This window comes from Aphelocoma coerulescens (assembly GCF_041296385.1).
Source record: "Aphelocoma coerulescens isolate FSJ_1873_10779 chromosome Z unlocalized genomic scaffold, UR_Acoe_1.0 ChrZ, whole genome shotgun sequence".
Taxonomy (NCBI): Eukaryota; Metazoa; Chordata; class Aves; order Passeriformes; family Corvidae; genus Aphelocoma; species Aphelocoma coerulescens.
The window spans coordinates 57,661,476-57,678,934 of NW_027184085.1; the positions used below are offsets into that span (position 1 = coordinate 57,661,476).

General features: G+C 38.8%; 1 protein-coding gene across 2 annotated transcripts in view; it reads right to left on the reverse strand.

Annotated features, from left to right (window-relative positions):
- The window catches only part of SNCAIP (synuclein alpha interacting protein), a 91,971-nt gene that overhangs the window by 46,763 nt on the left and 27,749 nt on the right, over positions 1-17,459 (reverse strand). For both annotated transcript variants that reach the window (XM_069001589.1, XM_069001590.1), the window contains exon 2: positions 6,961-7,063. In XM_069001589.1, coding sequence (XP_068857690.1) covers positions 6,961-7,017 — 57 coding nt within the window. In that variant the 5' untranslated portion in view covers positions 7,018-7,063. The remainder of the gene's footprint in view (positions 1-6,960; positions 7,064-17,459) is intronic.

Genomic DNA, 17,459 nt, shown 5'->3' on the forward strand with positions numbered 1-17,459 from the left:
ATTCTTAAAAGAATCCAAGGAGCATGTCTCCAAGGAATATGGTAGCTTCATAAGACCAGCTGTTGCAGTTTAAACTATTACACAGTTTGTAATTCAATTAGAAAGAGGCCTTTTGTATTCTATTGCTATGTGTTTTGTCAAGCAACTTCAAAAACAGAAAGCCATCTTTCTTTTTGTCTTTTTCCTGTTCTTTCTTGGAAGAACTGATTTTTTTCTGTTTCAACATTGCTTTAAAATGTATTCAGTTACCTTGTCCCATTGCCAAAAATCTATTAAATGTTTATAACTTTATTATGCATTTTAATAATATTGCTTTGATTTCATTAACAGATTTCCTCCCACTTACCTCTATCTTTAAAAAGATGTCTGCAAATTTACGTTTCTGCCTTCTGTATTTTGTGCAAAAATGTAAAGAACCAGCTTTTGGTCCAGGAAGCAACAAAAATTACTTTTTCAAGTGGACTTTTCCCAACCATAAAAACAATCAATTCCCAGTTCTTCCCACTAGAACTGATTTATTGCATACTCTAGCTCCAGTTCTAATCATCAGTACTATTTTCTAGCTTTTCTTCAACCATAAATTTCAAGGTTACACAGGACATCAAAAGAGGCTCAGATTGCAACCCTTCCCTGAAACAGAATTTTAGACTTAATGTTTATTTAACAGCATTTAAAATTAATTACTTCCAACTCTTCATTCAATAATTTCAATTTTTTTGCATACAAAATTAAACACCACTTCTCGCATTTCACCAGTGGAGTAATCACATCAGCCAGAGTTGGGGGCCATGCCCAAGGGCATAACTGACAACGTAAGAGCTGAGCACATCATGTCACTTCGTTAGTCAATGCTTACTGGGATCTTTGGTATTTAACTAAAGTCTGTCGTGGTTGATGGTCACATTCAGTAACAAACTAAGGGCTTGTTCCTAAGATAATACATGTAATGGAATTTTTGATTGCTGTTTGAGGTCTGGGTTCTTTTTCTGCATTTAATGCCTGCCTATGTCCAACCCAAAACAATGAATTCTAATAAACCCCTAATGAACTTTATAAGATGGAAGAGCAGTATCAACAGCAGATGAGACAAGAAGCAGTAACAAGCAAATGCAAGATATTCCCAGCTTTTTTCAACAGGCACTGCTAATTCAGGGAAAAATGGGGCTTCCCTCACAATACAGTACATTTGTTCGTTATGTAACACTGCACTACAGAACCTGAATTAATGCCAATGTTAACCTTTTAAATTTCACATGGTTTTCAAATTTTAATGCAATGAATTTAAAAAAAAACACATGAGAAAAAGTGTTTTTAATGTTTAAAAGTGTCTTTAGTAGGGCTGCTCTTCTCTGTGCCACTTGTCCACCACTTGCAGATGCACTTGTGTCCAAGAAGTAACAGAAAGAAGAAATAACTGATTGTGAGTAGTAGCAGAGAAATACATACAAAATAGTAAAAACCCAAGTAAATTAAGAAACAGAAGTTACTTTTCAACATTCTGTTGTATCCTAAATGGAGTTAAAGTGCAAAGTTATATGCACAGTGTGACTCTCAGACCATATTAGCATAACCATGACACCCCAAAAGCATGAAGCACCATGGCCAATTCCTACTTTTTGCAGTATCAGAACTCAAATAATTTACTGCCACTGGATCAAGTCACCAATGACTTTGTCCTGCTCTTTAATTCACAGCTCTTTGTTTCCATTTTGTTACTGAAAACAGGCACCTCCACCTTCCTACAGCTAATTTTTTTCCAAGTGTTGCCAAGTAGACAGTTTAGCAGTTTCATTTCAGTTTATTTGCTATAGTGGAAAACAAAATGTTTCATTGATACTAAAAACCTATTAAATTAGTAACTTTACAACAATTTATTTTCTTAATAATTTATTAACTGTGCAATGCCACCATCTTTCTGAGACATTTATCTGGGAGTAGCAAGCTATATTGAGAGAAAGTAAAGGAACAGTACTTGGCCTGATGTTGCAGGAAGATGTTTCTCAGTAGTAGTGACAATTTAAACAGCTTCCAAATAAAAAACAGAGAAGGAAAGAGATTAGACTGGTGCTGTGCATGTGGAAATATCACCTCCCCAAAATAAATGTCTTTCTTACAGCTGGGATGAGCATCTTTGGAGCACTGGTTAATTTTTGCTATGTGTTGTTGATAGCATCTTATATAGACACTTGATATGTTATTCTTCCTTTTAGCTTCAAAGGGGACCTATAGAAACACTAACACTGTTAGAGGTACAAAATGAGGTCATTTTGTATTATTTCTGTAAACCAAAAAATAAAATAGTTGCAATAGTTGCTCAATTTGCCAGTGCAATATAAATCCTGCACTCCAATCAAAGAGTTAGGAAACCCTCAGGCAACTATACCAACAGCATAAAACTTCAGAGCAAGAATAAATTTATAGTGAAAATCAGGAGAAATAGGAAAAAGGTGAAAGTGTAAAAACATACATTTGATAATTTGTCTATCATTTAATGCAACTTAAAGGTCTTTTTTTTTTTCCCCCTTCCTTTCTGGGAGCAGTTATTCATGAAGAAATAAATGAAAATATTCAGCTGGGTTGCTTAATGTCACTGCAGACAGAATATTATTTTTGTTTAACATAAACAAGAGACCCAGAAACCTATTCTGCTGTCTGAAATACAGACAAATATACTGTACCATTTAGATCTTCTAAAACCATCTTAGTGTATAAAATAAGCATCATATTTGCATTCCAGAGCCCTGATGGAGTTGGTAGATGTAGCTGCTAAGCCACTCTCAATAATATTTTAAAAGTCATAGCAGTCAGTCTCCAATAACTGGATAAAAGTGAGTATCACACTGATTTTTAAAAAGGATAAAAAGAAGAGCCTCAGGAACTACTAGCAGGTCAGCCATGCCTCAGTGCCCAGTAAGAGCATGGAACAGATCCTCCTGGAAATTATGCTGAAACATATGGATGGCAGAGAGGTGATTAGAGATAGCTAGCATGGCTTCACAAAGGGAAAATTGTGCCTGACTAAGATAGTGGCTTCCTACAATGGAGTGACAAGAGCTATGGATGTCATCTGCCTCAGCTTCTGTAAGGCCTTTGGCACACTGTTTCCAAGTGCCACCTCCTCGCCTCTAATTTGGAGAGATACAGCTTTGATGGATATGTGTACAAGGAGTTGGCCATGTCCAACAAGTTACAATCAACAGCTCAGTTTCCAAGTAAGACCCAAAAATGAGTGGTGTCCCTCAAGGATGCATACTGCAACCAATAGTATTTAATATCTTTGTCAAAGGACATTGACGATGGGATCGGGTGCACCCTTAGCAAATTTTCACATGACACCAACCTGAGTAGTGTGGTTGATTTGCTGGAGGGATGGAATGCCATCCAGCAGGACCTTGGGAAGGAGGAAGGAATGCCATCCAGAGGGACCTTGGGAAGGGCTGTGGTGTGAGCCCACGTGAACCTCATAAAGTTCAACAAGATAAAGATCCTGTCCATGTGTCAGAGCAATGCCCAGTATCCATACAGACTTGAGAGTAGCCCTGCAGAGAAGGACTTGGCATACTGAAGGATGAACAATTTTACATTAACTTGCAATGCTCACTTGCAGACCAGAAAACCAATTGTATCCTGCTGCACAAAAAGCCTGGCCAGCAGGGTGAGGGAGGTGATTCTCCCCCAGACTTAATTCCTGTGAGAGTCCACCAGGAGTACTGACTCCATCTCAGGAGTTGCTGGGGCAAAAAAGACATGGACCTGTTCAGTGGCCCAGAAGAAGACCATGAAAACAGCCAGGGGGCTGGAATACCTCTGCTGTGAAGTAAAGCTGAGAGAGTTGGGGTTCTTCATCCTGGAGAGCAGGAGGCTGCAGGGAGACTTTCTTATGGCCTTCCAATACATTAAAAAGGCTTATGAGAAAAATAGAGAAAGACTGTTTTCCAGGGCCTGTAGTGACAGGACAAGGGGCAAATGAAAGAACATCAATTTAGATTGACTACAACAAAGCTATTTTTTACAATGGCAGTAGTGAGAGACTGCAACAGGTTGCCCAGAGAAGTTGTGGATGCCCACCACACGATTGTATTTGGTTTATGTGGCAAACTAAGAGCAGGGGCTGTCCCCATGTGGGACTGGCCACTGGCAAAGGCTGAGCCCCTCAGAGATATTGGTAGCGCCTCTGGGATAACTGGTTTAAGAAAGGGAAAAAACATTGCATAACATCAGCTGGGAGAGAGGAATAAAAAAATGTGAGACACCAATGTCAGTGAAGAAATAGGGGAAGGCAGTGTTCCAGGTGCTGGAGCAGAGTTCCCCTACAGTCACAGGAGAATACTGTGGTAGAGCAGATATCCAGCCTTCAGCCCACAGAGGACCTCACACTGGAGTGTGTGGATGTGCCCTGAAGAAACCTGCAGCCTGTGGAAAGACAGTGCTGGAGCAGGCTCCTGGCAAGAACTAATGCCTGTGGAGAGGAAACCACATAGGAGCAGGTTTTCTGTCAGGAACAGTGTCCCTCTCTGAGACCCATGCCAGAGGAATGTCTTCCTGAAGGATTGTATCTCATGGAAAGGACGCATGCTGGTGCAGTCCATGAAGAACTGCGGCCTGTGGGAAAGACTCACACTGGAGAAGGTCACAGAGGACTGTCTGCAGTCGGTGGGACCCCGTGCTGGTACAGGCATGAAGAGGATGAGGAGAAGGGAACGGCAGAGACAGTATGTGATAACCTGAATGCAAACCCCATCCTCCCCTATCCCCCTGCACTTATCGAGTTGGCAAGGCAGAGAACTCCAGAGTGAAGTTGAGACTGAGAAAAGGGGCGGGGGGAGGGGGAGGGGAAGGTGCCTTTAGATTTTTCCTTGTTTCTCACTATCCTGTGCTGTTTGATTGGCAAAATTAATTTCACCCTCAAGAGGAGGCTTTTTTGCCCATGACAGTAATTGCTGAGTGGTGTCCCTCTCCTCAAAGCACAAGCTTCTTGATGGAGGAGGAGTAACAAGAGTGGCTTGGTGGCCACCTGGTGACCAGTCAATGTCAACCCATCACAATGAGCCTTGGAGCTACCTGATCTACCTATGAGAGGGAGATTGGAACTGAATGGCCTTTGAAGGTCCCTCCCAACCAAAACCATTCTATGATGCTGTGATATTGGAGAAATGTACAGTTTCCTGTTCTCATGTACAAATGCAACATTAAAAAAAAAAAGCAAAGGAAAAAAACCCAAAAACCCAAACTCCCCCCACCCCTTTCCCTGACTTACATATATATTTGCCTTTTAAAACAAATTCCTGCCTTTCTGTCTATCTTTTTGACTATTACATTTTGTTCAGTTTTGCTGAAATGGACTACAAGGGTCTGGTCTGCAAACAGTGGCTTTCTAACAGAGGTACATTTTAAGTGCATCATTTTAACAGCCTTCTTGCTGCCTATATTATCAGTCACTTTTCTGCACTGGATTAGAACCAGAGGGCTAACAGGAATAATATAATTTGCTAATACAGATGCTATGCAGCTGCTCTTACCAGAGCAGGCTAATGATAAAATGTGAAGGTCAGGTATTTATAAACTGTGTATGATGAGATATGAGTAGAGCATTAGAGTAACCATGAATTCTCTTGTTGATCTGGGTTCTGGCAACAAATCCTTTGTTCTCTTACCTGCTAAAGCAGGGAGTAAAACTGCTACCTCAACCATTTGTGATGTTTTTTACTCAATGTTCAGCTTCCACTGAAAGAACAGGCTATTAAAGCAGGCAGCCTGAGCTGTTCAGCAGAAAAGTGAGTAACCTAACCCACCAGTATGCAGCAACAGCCACAATGGGAGGGACATGGAAAGGTTACATCTATTATGTTTTACAGTTTTACAAAACTGAGTATAGAAACAGATACCAGGAAATAATCTAGCATATAACAGTAATAAAAAGAAAGTTGCCCATAATAAGGTATTCACGCAAGATTGGCTCATTGTCTTGTAATATTTTGGGCATTTGCCATATTCTGCTTTAATAAAAATTCAACAGCACAATAGGTAGAAAAAAAATTCTCTTCAAAAGGAATTTGTCAGTGAATAAAGCATCTGGAATGTTTTAAAATGAATCAAAAGTCCCAAATGCTAACAGGAAAACCAGGCCCTTCATATTAAAAAAAAAATTAAACTATAAAACTATGAAACATGTGGAAAGAGATGGTGGCATACTTTCATCTGAAAATTGAATTAATAAATTCTCTTACAGGAGATTTAATTTTTGTATTCAAGTTTATTTTTTATAGAACATTAAATATATGAACAACTCGATTGCACAAAAAGCAGAAACACCGGCAGTAGTACTAGTACTGTGAATAATAGAGAAATACACAGTATCAGTGCCTCCTATAAGAACACTAACAATGTAGACAGCAACACAGTAACACAGTATTTTTTCTTGCAATTACAGCTGCAGTTGTTTTATTTGTGACACTGAGGATCAGTGCTGCCTATGAATCCCTGGAAGTCTTTCTATCTCTTTCTGTACTCTATCACATCACACCTATTCATAAAATACTGCTGTACTGGGAAATGGCTACTAGTGAAAAGGGCAGAGGTGAGAGAAGCAGGTTTTTTACAACTGAAATACATTCAATTAAAGATAAAATTTTGGTATCTAAGGCTACGACTACAGCACATATAGTTCATTCAGGACAATATAGGAGAGAAGCAGTCCAGAAATGAAACTAATTTATTAATTTGATTTGCAAGTAATTTTTATTACCTGAAGGAGAGGAATCAAGTTTTCATTCCAAGCTTATTAGAGAGATTTCCTTTACAAAACATCTGATCTTTACTTCTAAATTCAACCTATCTAAACATTCCTCTATACGAAATAAAAAGAAGTGTGGTTTCCAACAACAGTGCTGCTTTTTACATGAGGACTTAGATATCTAAGGTTGTCTCAACTTGAACAAGTAAAATAAGACTTGTACTTACCGATATATCATCACTAAAATCTATTTCATCCAAATCAAGGTATTCAGGGGCTTCCATTATTCTTCTATGGACATTTTGGGTGAGTCAGCACATTAGTAAAGACCTAATTAAGAAAACAGAAATGGATTGCCTTTAGAGAGCCAAAACCACACAGAAGTGATTTCATATAGTTGCTAGATTACTGAAACATTTAACTTGAATAAATATCATTTGCCACCTTACTCCGCATATTGTGAAGAAGACATTTCAGTTGTTTGGGAGAACAGCTAAGTGCTACTTGAAGTAGAAGTCAAAAATACTTTATTCAGCATCACTCAGTCCCTCCAGAAATTCAATACAGGTATAAAGACCTAAGCTGTTGAACACCCTCATGACCTTGCATAGTTGTGTTAATGACGTGTGGTGTCTTAAGGATGAGACATTTACTCACAGCAACTCCTGTTATCCTCTGCCCAAGATGGCAGAAAAGAACTGAGAATCCTGCTGTGCACAGACAACAAAATCCTATCACACCTTATCTCTGCATACAAGTAGTCTAACACACAATGCAGCCAGTGCTTTAGAGATTAATGGTTTACCACCCCTCAGGCTGTGAGTGCACGTCCCCCAGAACGAAACTGAATGCAGTGCCAGAATTATATCATGTCCACTAATTATCAGGGGGATTAACCATTTTCCTACAGCAAGACAAAAAGAACAAATTCTCTTGCAAAGCAAGAAATTTGGCTGGAAAAGTCAATATTAGATCTGAATAAATTGAAGCTTCAACAACGAGAAGATCAAAGACAATAAACCCCTCACTGTCAATCCTAGCTAGAATGAAGCTGTGTGTTATCAGTACAGATAAGTGCAACAGAAATAGAAGTAGAAAAGGAAGGTATTTTAAAGGAAGCTGAACAACAAAAGCGCAATACATTTTCAAATAAGGTGAGGCATTACATAAGGAATAAGTATTATTATAGAAAAAAATTAAATCCTCCAGTACATGTACATAACAAAAGAAAACACCTTAAGGGAAAAAAATAACACAAACACAATTTATTCATATGATAACTACCAAGAAATATGTTTAGGAATGATGAAATCAGCTGTGTACACCAAAATAAAACCACTATGTGAAATACTCACATGCCTTTAAAAATGTCCTAGGATACAAGGTCTGAAGAAAACACTTTTCTGCAAGTGTCAGTGGCAAACAAAACTTCAGTAATTAATCTCACTAATAACACGCTATTCAAGCAAAAAGCTGACCTTAACACACCTGTTCTTGAGAAGTTATTACAGTAGGGAAAACTCCAGTATTATGCTGAAATAGCTGGAAAATCAAGTTTTTGTTTCTCATTGAGTTACTGAAGCACTGTCAGCATAATTTTCTCATTAAGTGAATGTTCTGGTTTTGGCTGGGATGGAGTTAATTTTTTTTACAGTAGATACTGTGGGGCTGGGATTGGGATTTGTGCTGGAAACAGAGTTGATAATTCAGAGATGTTTTCATTACTGCTGAGCAGGGCTTACACAGAGCCAAAGACTTTTCTGCTCCTTACTCCTCCCACCTGTGGGCAAGCTGGGGTGCAAAAGCAGTTGAGATAGCCAGGAGAGCTGATCCCAATTGACTCAATGGGATATTCCACAAAAGATGACATCATGATCTGCATGTAAAGCTGGAAGAAGGAAAAAGGGGAATGTTTGGAGTGATAGAGTTTGTGTCTTCCCAGGTCAGTATTACACATGATGGGGTCCTGCTCTCCTGGAGATGGCCAAACACCTGCCTGCCCGTGTGAAATGGTGAATTAATTACTTGTTTTGCTCTGCTTGCATGCACAGCTTTTGCTTTCCGTACTAAAATGTCTTGATCTCAGCCCAAGGGTTTTCTCACTTCTATTCTCCAAGCAGTTGTGTGGTGACACTGGAGGACAGCAGCATGTAAGAACAACCTCGGCTACCTATAATTTGCCCTCATTGTGACTGTTAGACTTGAGTGAAGCAGTGGGAAAAGAGAAGGCTACAGAAAGGTAAAACTGGAAGTGTCTCCGTTGTGAAACTCATCAGAAGCTTTTTATTTTGCACATTCCCAAATGCTAAGTTTATTCTCAGAGACAAAAGCCTGAGAATGAAAGGAAATAGCTATTGTGCAAAGGCATGACACATTCAAGTCCACAAATTTCTGCATTACAGATTGTCCTTAACAGAAACAAAAAATTTCAGTATATTTTTTAAACATTTATGTATTTGGGAGACATTACAGCTTACTTGTGACAAAGTGCACTGCCAGTGTGGATTGCAGTGGTTGGCAAGGCAAGATTTTGGTAGTGGGAGAGTTATAGGGTTGGCTTCTGAGAGAAGATGTTAGAAGTTTCTGCTGTGTCTGATGGAGCCAGTGCCAGATGACTCCAAGACACCCATTGCTGACCAGAGCTGAGCCCCTCAGTGATGGTGGTTGCACCTCTGGGGTAAGAGATTTAGGAAAGGGAAAAAGTTACTGTGCAACAGCAGGCAGGAGAGAGGAGTGAGAATATGTGAGAGCAACTGCCCTGCAGACACCAAGGTCAGTGAAAGAGGGGGACAAAACTTTCCAGGTGCCAGAGCTGGGACTCCCCTGCAGCCCATGGTGAAGAGCATGGTGAGGTAGCTATGCCCCTGCAGCCCATGGAGGTCCATGGAGAAGCCTATGGGGGATCCAAAGGCTGTGATCCCACGTAAAGTCCATGCTGGAGCAGGCTCCTTGCAAAACCTATGAGCCTGTGGAGAATGGAGACCATGCAGAAGCAGTTTGCAGGCAGGACTTGTGACCTCCCTCTACAGAAGTTGAGACTAGCTGTCAGTCTATCACTGTGACTATTGACGCCAGCTCAAACCAACTTATTGTCAGTTTTTCAAGTAAGACAAATGCTGACTTTTAGCAGCCACCAGAGAGTGGTTGGGCACTGGAACAAGTTTCCCAGGGAACAGGTCTCAGCATGAAGCCTGACAGAGTCCAAGGTTTATTTGGTCAATGTGCTTAGACACATGATGTGACTCTTGGGGCTTTCTGTGTAGGGCCAGAAGCTGGATTTGATGATCCTTGTGGTCCCCTTCAAACTCAGAATATTTTTGTATGGTTGTATGATTCTGTATGTACTACCCTATCAAATTAAAGGACTATGTTACTACATAAGGTGATAAATGTATGAAGTAAGAATAAGCATTAAAATCTAAGTTAAAAGGTTAAAAACATATATGGACCATATAAAATACAAGTAGTCTGAAAACAAACCAAAGCTTCCATGAGTTTCAGTTTTTCACTAGAATTAAATGGATTAAAAGCTGCCCAATCACTATATTTAAAAATCATCAGAAGAGATAAATAAAGCTACTTTAAACATGTCACGTAAGGAAGAATCAAGAAGTGACCCAGAGTTTTTATTTTCAACTAAAACTGAAATTATTCAGTTACAATTAAATTATAAATTTTTTTTTAATAAAATTTTGAAATAATTTTTAAAGCAAAATTAAATTATTCACTTAATAAAAACTCCAGTAAAAAATACTCCAGTAGAAAAAACTCCATCGCTTTAGTAAAATAACTATTATTCCTGGTTACCACGTATCTCAAGATTTTCGAACAGAAAGATCTCAACCTTTCAGACTTATTTTTTCGCTCTAAATTGGAAGCCATTGAAGCAAAAAAAAAGTGCTGTATCCATGCACAGCTGACAAAAGGACTTCATTCCACCTAGTGATGTACAAAACCCATGAAGTCAGTCCACAGTCCTTCATCATAACTTCCCCAAAATGTTATCTTCTGTCTTTTCAAAACTTAAAGACTATGAAATGCACAATGGCTGAAGAAAAAGTTAATAACCTAAGCAAAGACATTTTCTCTATGGAAAACTTTCTGAAAATAGTGTTCAGTTCTATGAAAAGAAAGGGCAAGAGATTAATGTATTCTCTTCGCTACATGATTTTAATTTTCTTCTTAATGAAGTAAAACTGGACAGCACCTCAAGACAATATCTATGAACAAATAAGATTTCTCATCAATACACTTGAACAAATAAGATTTCTCATTACTACACTTGGAGTTTTACACAAAAGGTGTACTTTTTGGATACAATTTAACACAGTAGAACTCCACATGCGTAATGCAAACCATATGGTAAGGATGGTACTCAGGGCTGCAACTATTTTGAGAGCTTTGCAACAGCTGAATCCAGCACACCACCAGAAGCACAAACAATCTAAATAGGATCCACAGGAAGATCATAAGCACACCTGGTTAAATTCAAGGTAGAAATAATTGCAACCAAAATTGCAACTGCCAGCAGAGGCTGACATGAGATGAATAATGTTTTTCCAGCACCAATATCAAAGCAACACAGATGACTGTCTCTAGCTTGTCAGCAGAAATGCTTGACATTTAACCTATAAATGTTCCTAACTGTATTTTGGAAGCTAGTAACTGAATATTCCACAAAATTTTAACCCCAAAAAGGGCATTTCCTGTCTGGTGATTTGACTTGCAGAGAGACATATGCACACACATGTGTGTTTTATACAGGTTAAAGAAAGCTGGTCGGCTCTCAAAATTCACAACTAAAAGAAGAAAACCAGATAAACATCACCATATGTGGGGAAAAAAAATGTTTTTTTACAATTTTGTGAACCAGTTCACCAGGAGAAACCAAGATAAAAATAACTACATAGAAAGGGGGTAATATTGTATTATTGGTCCAATAACATATTGCATACTCTGCATTGCAACAGAGAGTCATATTTGAAACCGAACTCATCCTTCTCCTTTTCAAACATGAGCAACAATCATTGTTTTTTGCAAAACAGATTTCCTCTGCTGTTTTCCTTCTCAGCTAAAACTAGACATGTGAGCTCAAATCCAGTTGCTAACATTCAATAAAATCAGATGAATGAGGGAAAAAGGGACAAAAAGAGCTATTTTCAGTATAATACTAATACTACTAATAATAGTAGCAATGAAGTTTTAGATGCAGGAACAAGTCCATCAACTTCTACAAACACTAAAAACCCAGTCTGGATTGATGGCACATATTACCAAGAGAGGTAATGCTTACAATTGTTCACAGATTTAGTTTCTAAGGTACATCAAGCCTGGGATTTTTCTCTCCACACAGTCTCAAACAAACAGTCACACCATCAGGAATCTGTAGGGGCCAGTGTGCCTTTTGAGGACGAAGTAGACAATGCAGGAACAGCAGGAATGCTTTAAGAGTCATGTCAGCTGTATCATGTAATCCATACTAGTGCTCATAGGCAAGAACAAGGCCATATAGGCGAGCATTTGCTGTCAGACAATTAACTGAGTGAATGAAGGGACTGATAGAGCAGGCAGGAGATATGCAAACATCAGGTTCAGGTTCTTGTTGTGATTGCTCAATGAAAAACTGTGGAACAAAACACCATAACTGATTTGTAGTGATGCCTTTGCCACAAGGCTGTAGTGAATTCAGTAGCTTTGAAAGGAAACTGATCCAGTGTCACAGACAAGAGCAGTCTCAGTGTAGCATGTGAAAGGCTAAATCCAAGAGGGAGCACAGGGAAAATGTCCTTTATTGAGTCAAAATAAAACAAGTAATTGAAAATGCATAATTTTAATTATTTATGGATACATAAAATCAAAGAACAAATAACAATAAAAGATCTGCTGTCAATTAAATCTTTATTTCAGTTGTAACTCATAGAAATCCTGTTAAATGCCACATGGGATTTTATTTTCCACATGTAAAAGCTACTTTAACAAAATATTTGGGGATTTACTTAAACTTTCAATCAAATATAAAGTGAATCAGATGTAAAATACTTCTAAGTTTCCTTTAGCACAGTCAATATTAAAGATTTAGGCTTTAAATGCCAGAATGCCATGACAGTTGCTTTTTAATTAGGGGATAAGGTTACATTTTTCAATTATAGGTCTAAGATAACAAAATAAACATATGGTCCTTTCCTAAGCATCAGGAGCTATAGTAGCTCAAGATGAACAAGATCTGTGGGCAGAAATGAAAGACTTTACATCTTTAATTTAAGCACACAGTATGTGTTTCAACTAATGCTTGAAATCTGGTAAGCATCTGAATTTTATTCCCTACCATTAAGAAATACCAAGATCGTAACCCCAAAATTCTTCACTTTCAAACAAATAGAACTGTGTAACATTACATTATGTTAAATCTATTCAGCATGCAATGAAAGGCACAGCACCCAATTAAAATCTACTGTTGAGGAAGGCACGTCAACACTAGGAAATGCCTAAAACGGAATTCAGTTCCTCCATCCTCATATTCTACTGTAACACATAAGTTCTACCAAAAATTAGTTTGGCCTTCCACCTATTTAATACACAATGTGTGGAAAGCACTACAGTATGTCCAGGAGCACTGCCATAATGGGGGGATGTGCGAACTGGACTCCTGAGTGAAGGCATGAAAGTTTAGTTGCTGGGTGCTAGCAGAGCTACTCTGGAGTAACACTACCACTTCTCTAGCGACCCCGTCACTTCTTATACTCCCTGGTGCCTGGCTGTGTGTTGTCTCCTATTAAAGATTACATGTTCTTCAAGACGGGGATTGCATGGTCACTCTACATTTATCTGGCTTTTTGTATAGCTGGAGCCCCTGTCTACTAACTTGTTGGTGCAAGAGTAATTCAATTAAATATAAACACGATGCAAATACACTACACCCGGCCCTGGAAGAGGACACATTTGAAACTTTGTAGAAGATCCCCACAACAACATCTTTATTCACCAAATACAGATGGTGCCTTTGCAGGTGATAAATGCAGAGGTCAAGAAGAAAGTATCAAAGACATAGAAAGCATACAGTTTTATTAGAATAGAATAGAATAGAATAGAATAGAATAGAATAGAATAGAATAGAATAGTTCAGTTGAAAGGGACCCACTATGATCATGTAGGTATGAGCAATAGTTTAAATTTAACAGTATACACATACGCACTCTTAGAAGACCTCAGCTTCTAACTCATATTTCTATTATCTTCATTATCTCTAAAGGGGGAATACTTGGATATAATCAATAAATTTTTAAGCAACGTGATTCCGGGAATATAAAGAGTAACAATGAAGCTCAAATTGAGGTTTATTTGCTTTTCAAGCATAGACTTCATGCATAAATAAAATGCCAACATGATAGACGGTTAGACTGTGTTGATTCTTTTAAGCCATATAAGGATTTGTGATAATATCATGTACTCTGAACTGCATTGTGCAATCAATTTTTGTTACCCTCTAGATCTCCCGAGGTGGTTTTTTTAATTATGTGATGTGACATTTTTTCTATAACTGGTCATTGAAATTACCTATCAAGTCAGATCTTAAATACAAAAATATAAAGGGAAGGCTCAACAGGAGCAGTAGTACATATTAAAGAGTTAAGATGAATTTTAAATAACAATTTATTGAAAAAAAACCCAAGTTACAGTGAAGCTGAAAAATTATGGGATTTATTTCAGTGAAGGAATGTATTCTGCAACCAGGATTACCTAATCCCTTATCGCATTTATTCAGAAATACTCCTGAGTTTAAAAGTTCACAGCAGCAATTCATAATGGTATGATACTTCTAAAGCAAGTAAAAATAAAAGCACTGCTTTTAATCACCACTCAAGTACTATCAGTGCACAAGCTACACTGATAGGACAGGACGACAGAACTCAGCAAAGCACAACAATTTTCCAAGACCACAAGATGCTGTTCATAAAATTTTACTTCAGAAAAACTCTGCATTCCAGACATGCAGATATAATCCACCTACAGCCCTGAATAGTCACAAATACTGAGACCAGTTCTGTTCCTAAGGAAGCCAGTGTACACACAGGACTGGTGTAAGGTAAGAAAAAATGTATGTATTCATGGTCAAACATAACTAAACTTCTCCTCATCATATACCCAGACCCTGAGCACATGTGTTCATCCATGCTGGTTGCATATAAAGGGCAGGACTGTCCTGCTCTGCTCTGCACTGGGGCGACATCACCTTAAGGCCTCTGTGAAGTTTTGGGTGCCACAGTATAAGAAGGATCTAAAGCTATTAGAAAATGTCCAGAGGAGAGGTATGAAGATGGTGAAGGGCCTTGAGAGGAAGCCATATGAATTGTGGCTGAGGTTGCTTGGTCTGTTCAGCCTGGAGAAGACTGAGGGAAGACCTCACTGCAGTTCTGCAGTTTCCTCATGAAGGAAAGCAGAGAGGCAGACACTGATGTCGTCTCTGTGCTGACCAGTGAGAATGGCATGAAACCTGTCAGGGGAGGTTTAGGTTTGATATTAGGAAAAGGTTCCTCACCCAGAGAGTGGCTGGGCACGGAACAGACTCCCCAAGGAACTGGTCAGAGCACCAGCCTGACAGAGCTAAAGAAGGGTTTGGGCAATCCTCTCAGACACATATTGTGATTCTTGGGGCTGTCCTGTGGAGGGCCCGGAGCTGGACTTTGATGATTCTTGTGTTTATCTACTGATTCGGGATTTTCTACACTTCTGTGATTCTATGATTAAATTCTACGGAGTCTTAAGGGAGATGCACAAACAATGTGCACAATTTCTGCAGCCCAGAAAGCCAAATGTGTCCAAACCAAAAGAAGCGTGACCACCAGGTCAAGGGAGGGGATACTGCCCCTCTACTCTGCTCTCATGAGATTTCTGCTCGAGTGCTTTTTCCAGTTCTGGGGTCCTCAGCACAGGAAAGGACTTGTTGGAGTGGGTCCGCAAGAGGGCCACAAAAATAACTAGAGGGAGGGAACACCTTTCCTACAAGGAAAGGCTGAGAGAGGGGTGTTCAGTCTGAAGAAGAGAAGGGTCCGAGGAGACCTTACTGCAGCTTTTCAACACTTCAAAGAGGGCTTACAAGAAATATGGGGACAGATTTTTAGTAGAGACTGTAGTGATAGAACAAAATGTAACAGTTAGTTAGTTTAAACTAGGCATAAGGAATATTTTTTTTTTGCAATGTGGGTGGTGAAACCCTGGAACAAGTTGACAGTTTGTCATCTGCTAACTATCCCTGCCAATATTCAAGGTCAGGCTGGACTGGGCTCTGAGCAACCTGATCTAGTTGAAGATATCCCTGCTCATTACAAAGGATTTAGACTAGATGACCTTTCAAAATCCCTGTAATTCTATGATTTTGAAGAAGTCATGTGGAAGTAGGTAATAGTACATGGTTCACCTAATCTTCTACTTCCATGAAATTAATGGAAAATTCATCACAATCTCAGCCATTTTAATATAAAATATATTTAACTTCTACAAAGACTGACGCTATGTAGTCTGTAAAATGTATGTCGGCATACAGAGGGTGAAGAAAAAGCACGCTGATTAAGTTCCTCATGTTTGTTGGAGGTTTTTTCAGCACACTGAATAACTTCAGATAACTTAATGCAAGTATTACCCTAAGGAGGACATCTCAGCTGCAGTAACATACAAGCAAGCTTTGCCATTGATATCTGTGTGACTAAGATGTTACCCACCTTAAGGCAAGGAGTGTCTATGTGGCTGTTGGAAGCATCTCCTTGCTTTTTAAAATTCTGGTCCATTTAGTTGTCTCATGAACAACCATAACACTTAGTATTACAAGACAGTGATTCTACTCCTTATTTCTAAAATAACACAGCAACCTAACAAAAAGAAACTAATATTCAGGCTACTGGGTGACCTGACTAACTGAAGAGTTGTTTTTACTGTAACCCAATTTGAAAGACATCTGCTCGCTGCAAACCACCTCGGATTTCCTATAAAAAACCCATTCTTTCCACCAAAAGTTTTATATTCCATCAATATTCAAGTATAAAGAAGTGTGGACATCAAGCATTCAGCCAGAAATACGCACTGGAGCATTCTGGAGTGAGGCCTAGAGAAATAAAGTTGTTTGTTTCAATTAGCCTTGAAAAAGAAACCTTACGAGTTGGAAATTTATAGCTGTTATTTCAAAACTGCCACAGCATACGATTCAAGCACTGTAAAAAAGCTAATACACTGTCTGCTTAACTTTAATGACAGGATCAAAACAAGTAAGAGGTCAACTGATCTGTTGAATAATATTTAATTGACTGTATTTGATTAATTTATGGTTTTATTCCCTTTGAAGTACTACATGGTTATTTGTTCTTAATATGAAATATCCCACAGTCATGCAAAATTAATATGCTTATCTCATTTCAATCTTGCTTATATGGCAACTGTTTCAGTTATTTCAGACCAGCTAACTTCTTCTATATGCTTTAGGACTTACCAACATGCAGATCAAAACTAGATCAAACAACTTCCCTTTGTACATAATGTATGTACATATATGTGTAAAAGCAGGGAAAGACTGGGAAAAAAACCTCACTAGAACGCAGAGTAAGAATAAACACTACTCCATTATCACTTGTTTTTACAATACCACTGTTGGTAGTGATCTACTGACAAGGGAGGCCAGAGTGGGACGGTGGCTGCACTGGACACTCTGTGTTTGGAGTGAAACATAGTGCGCTGCCTC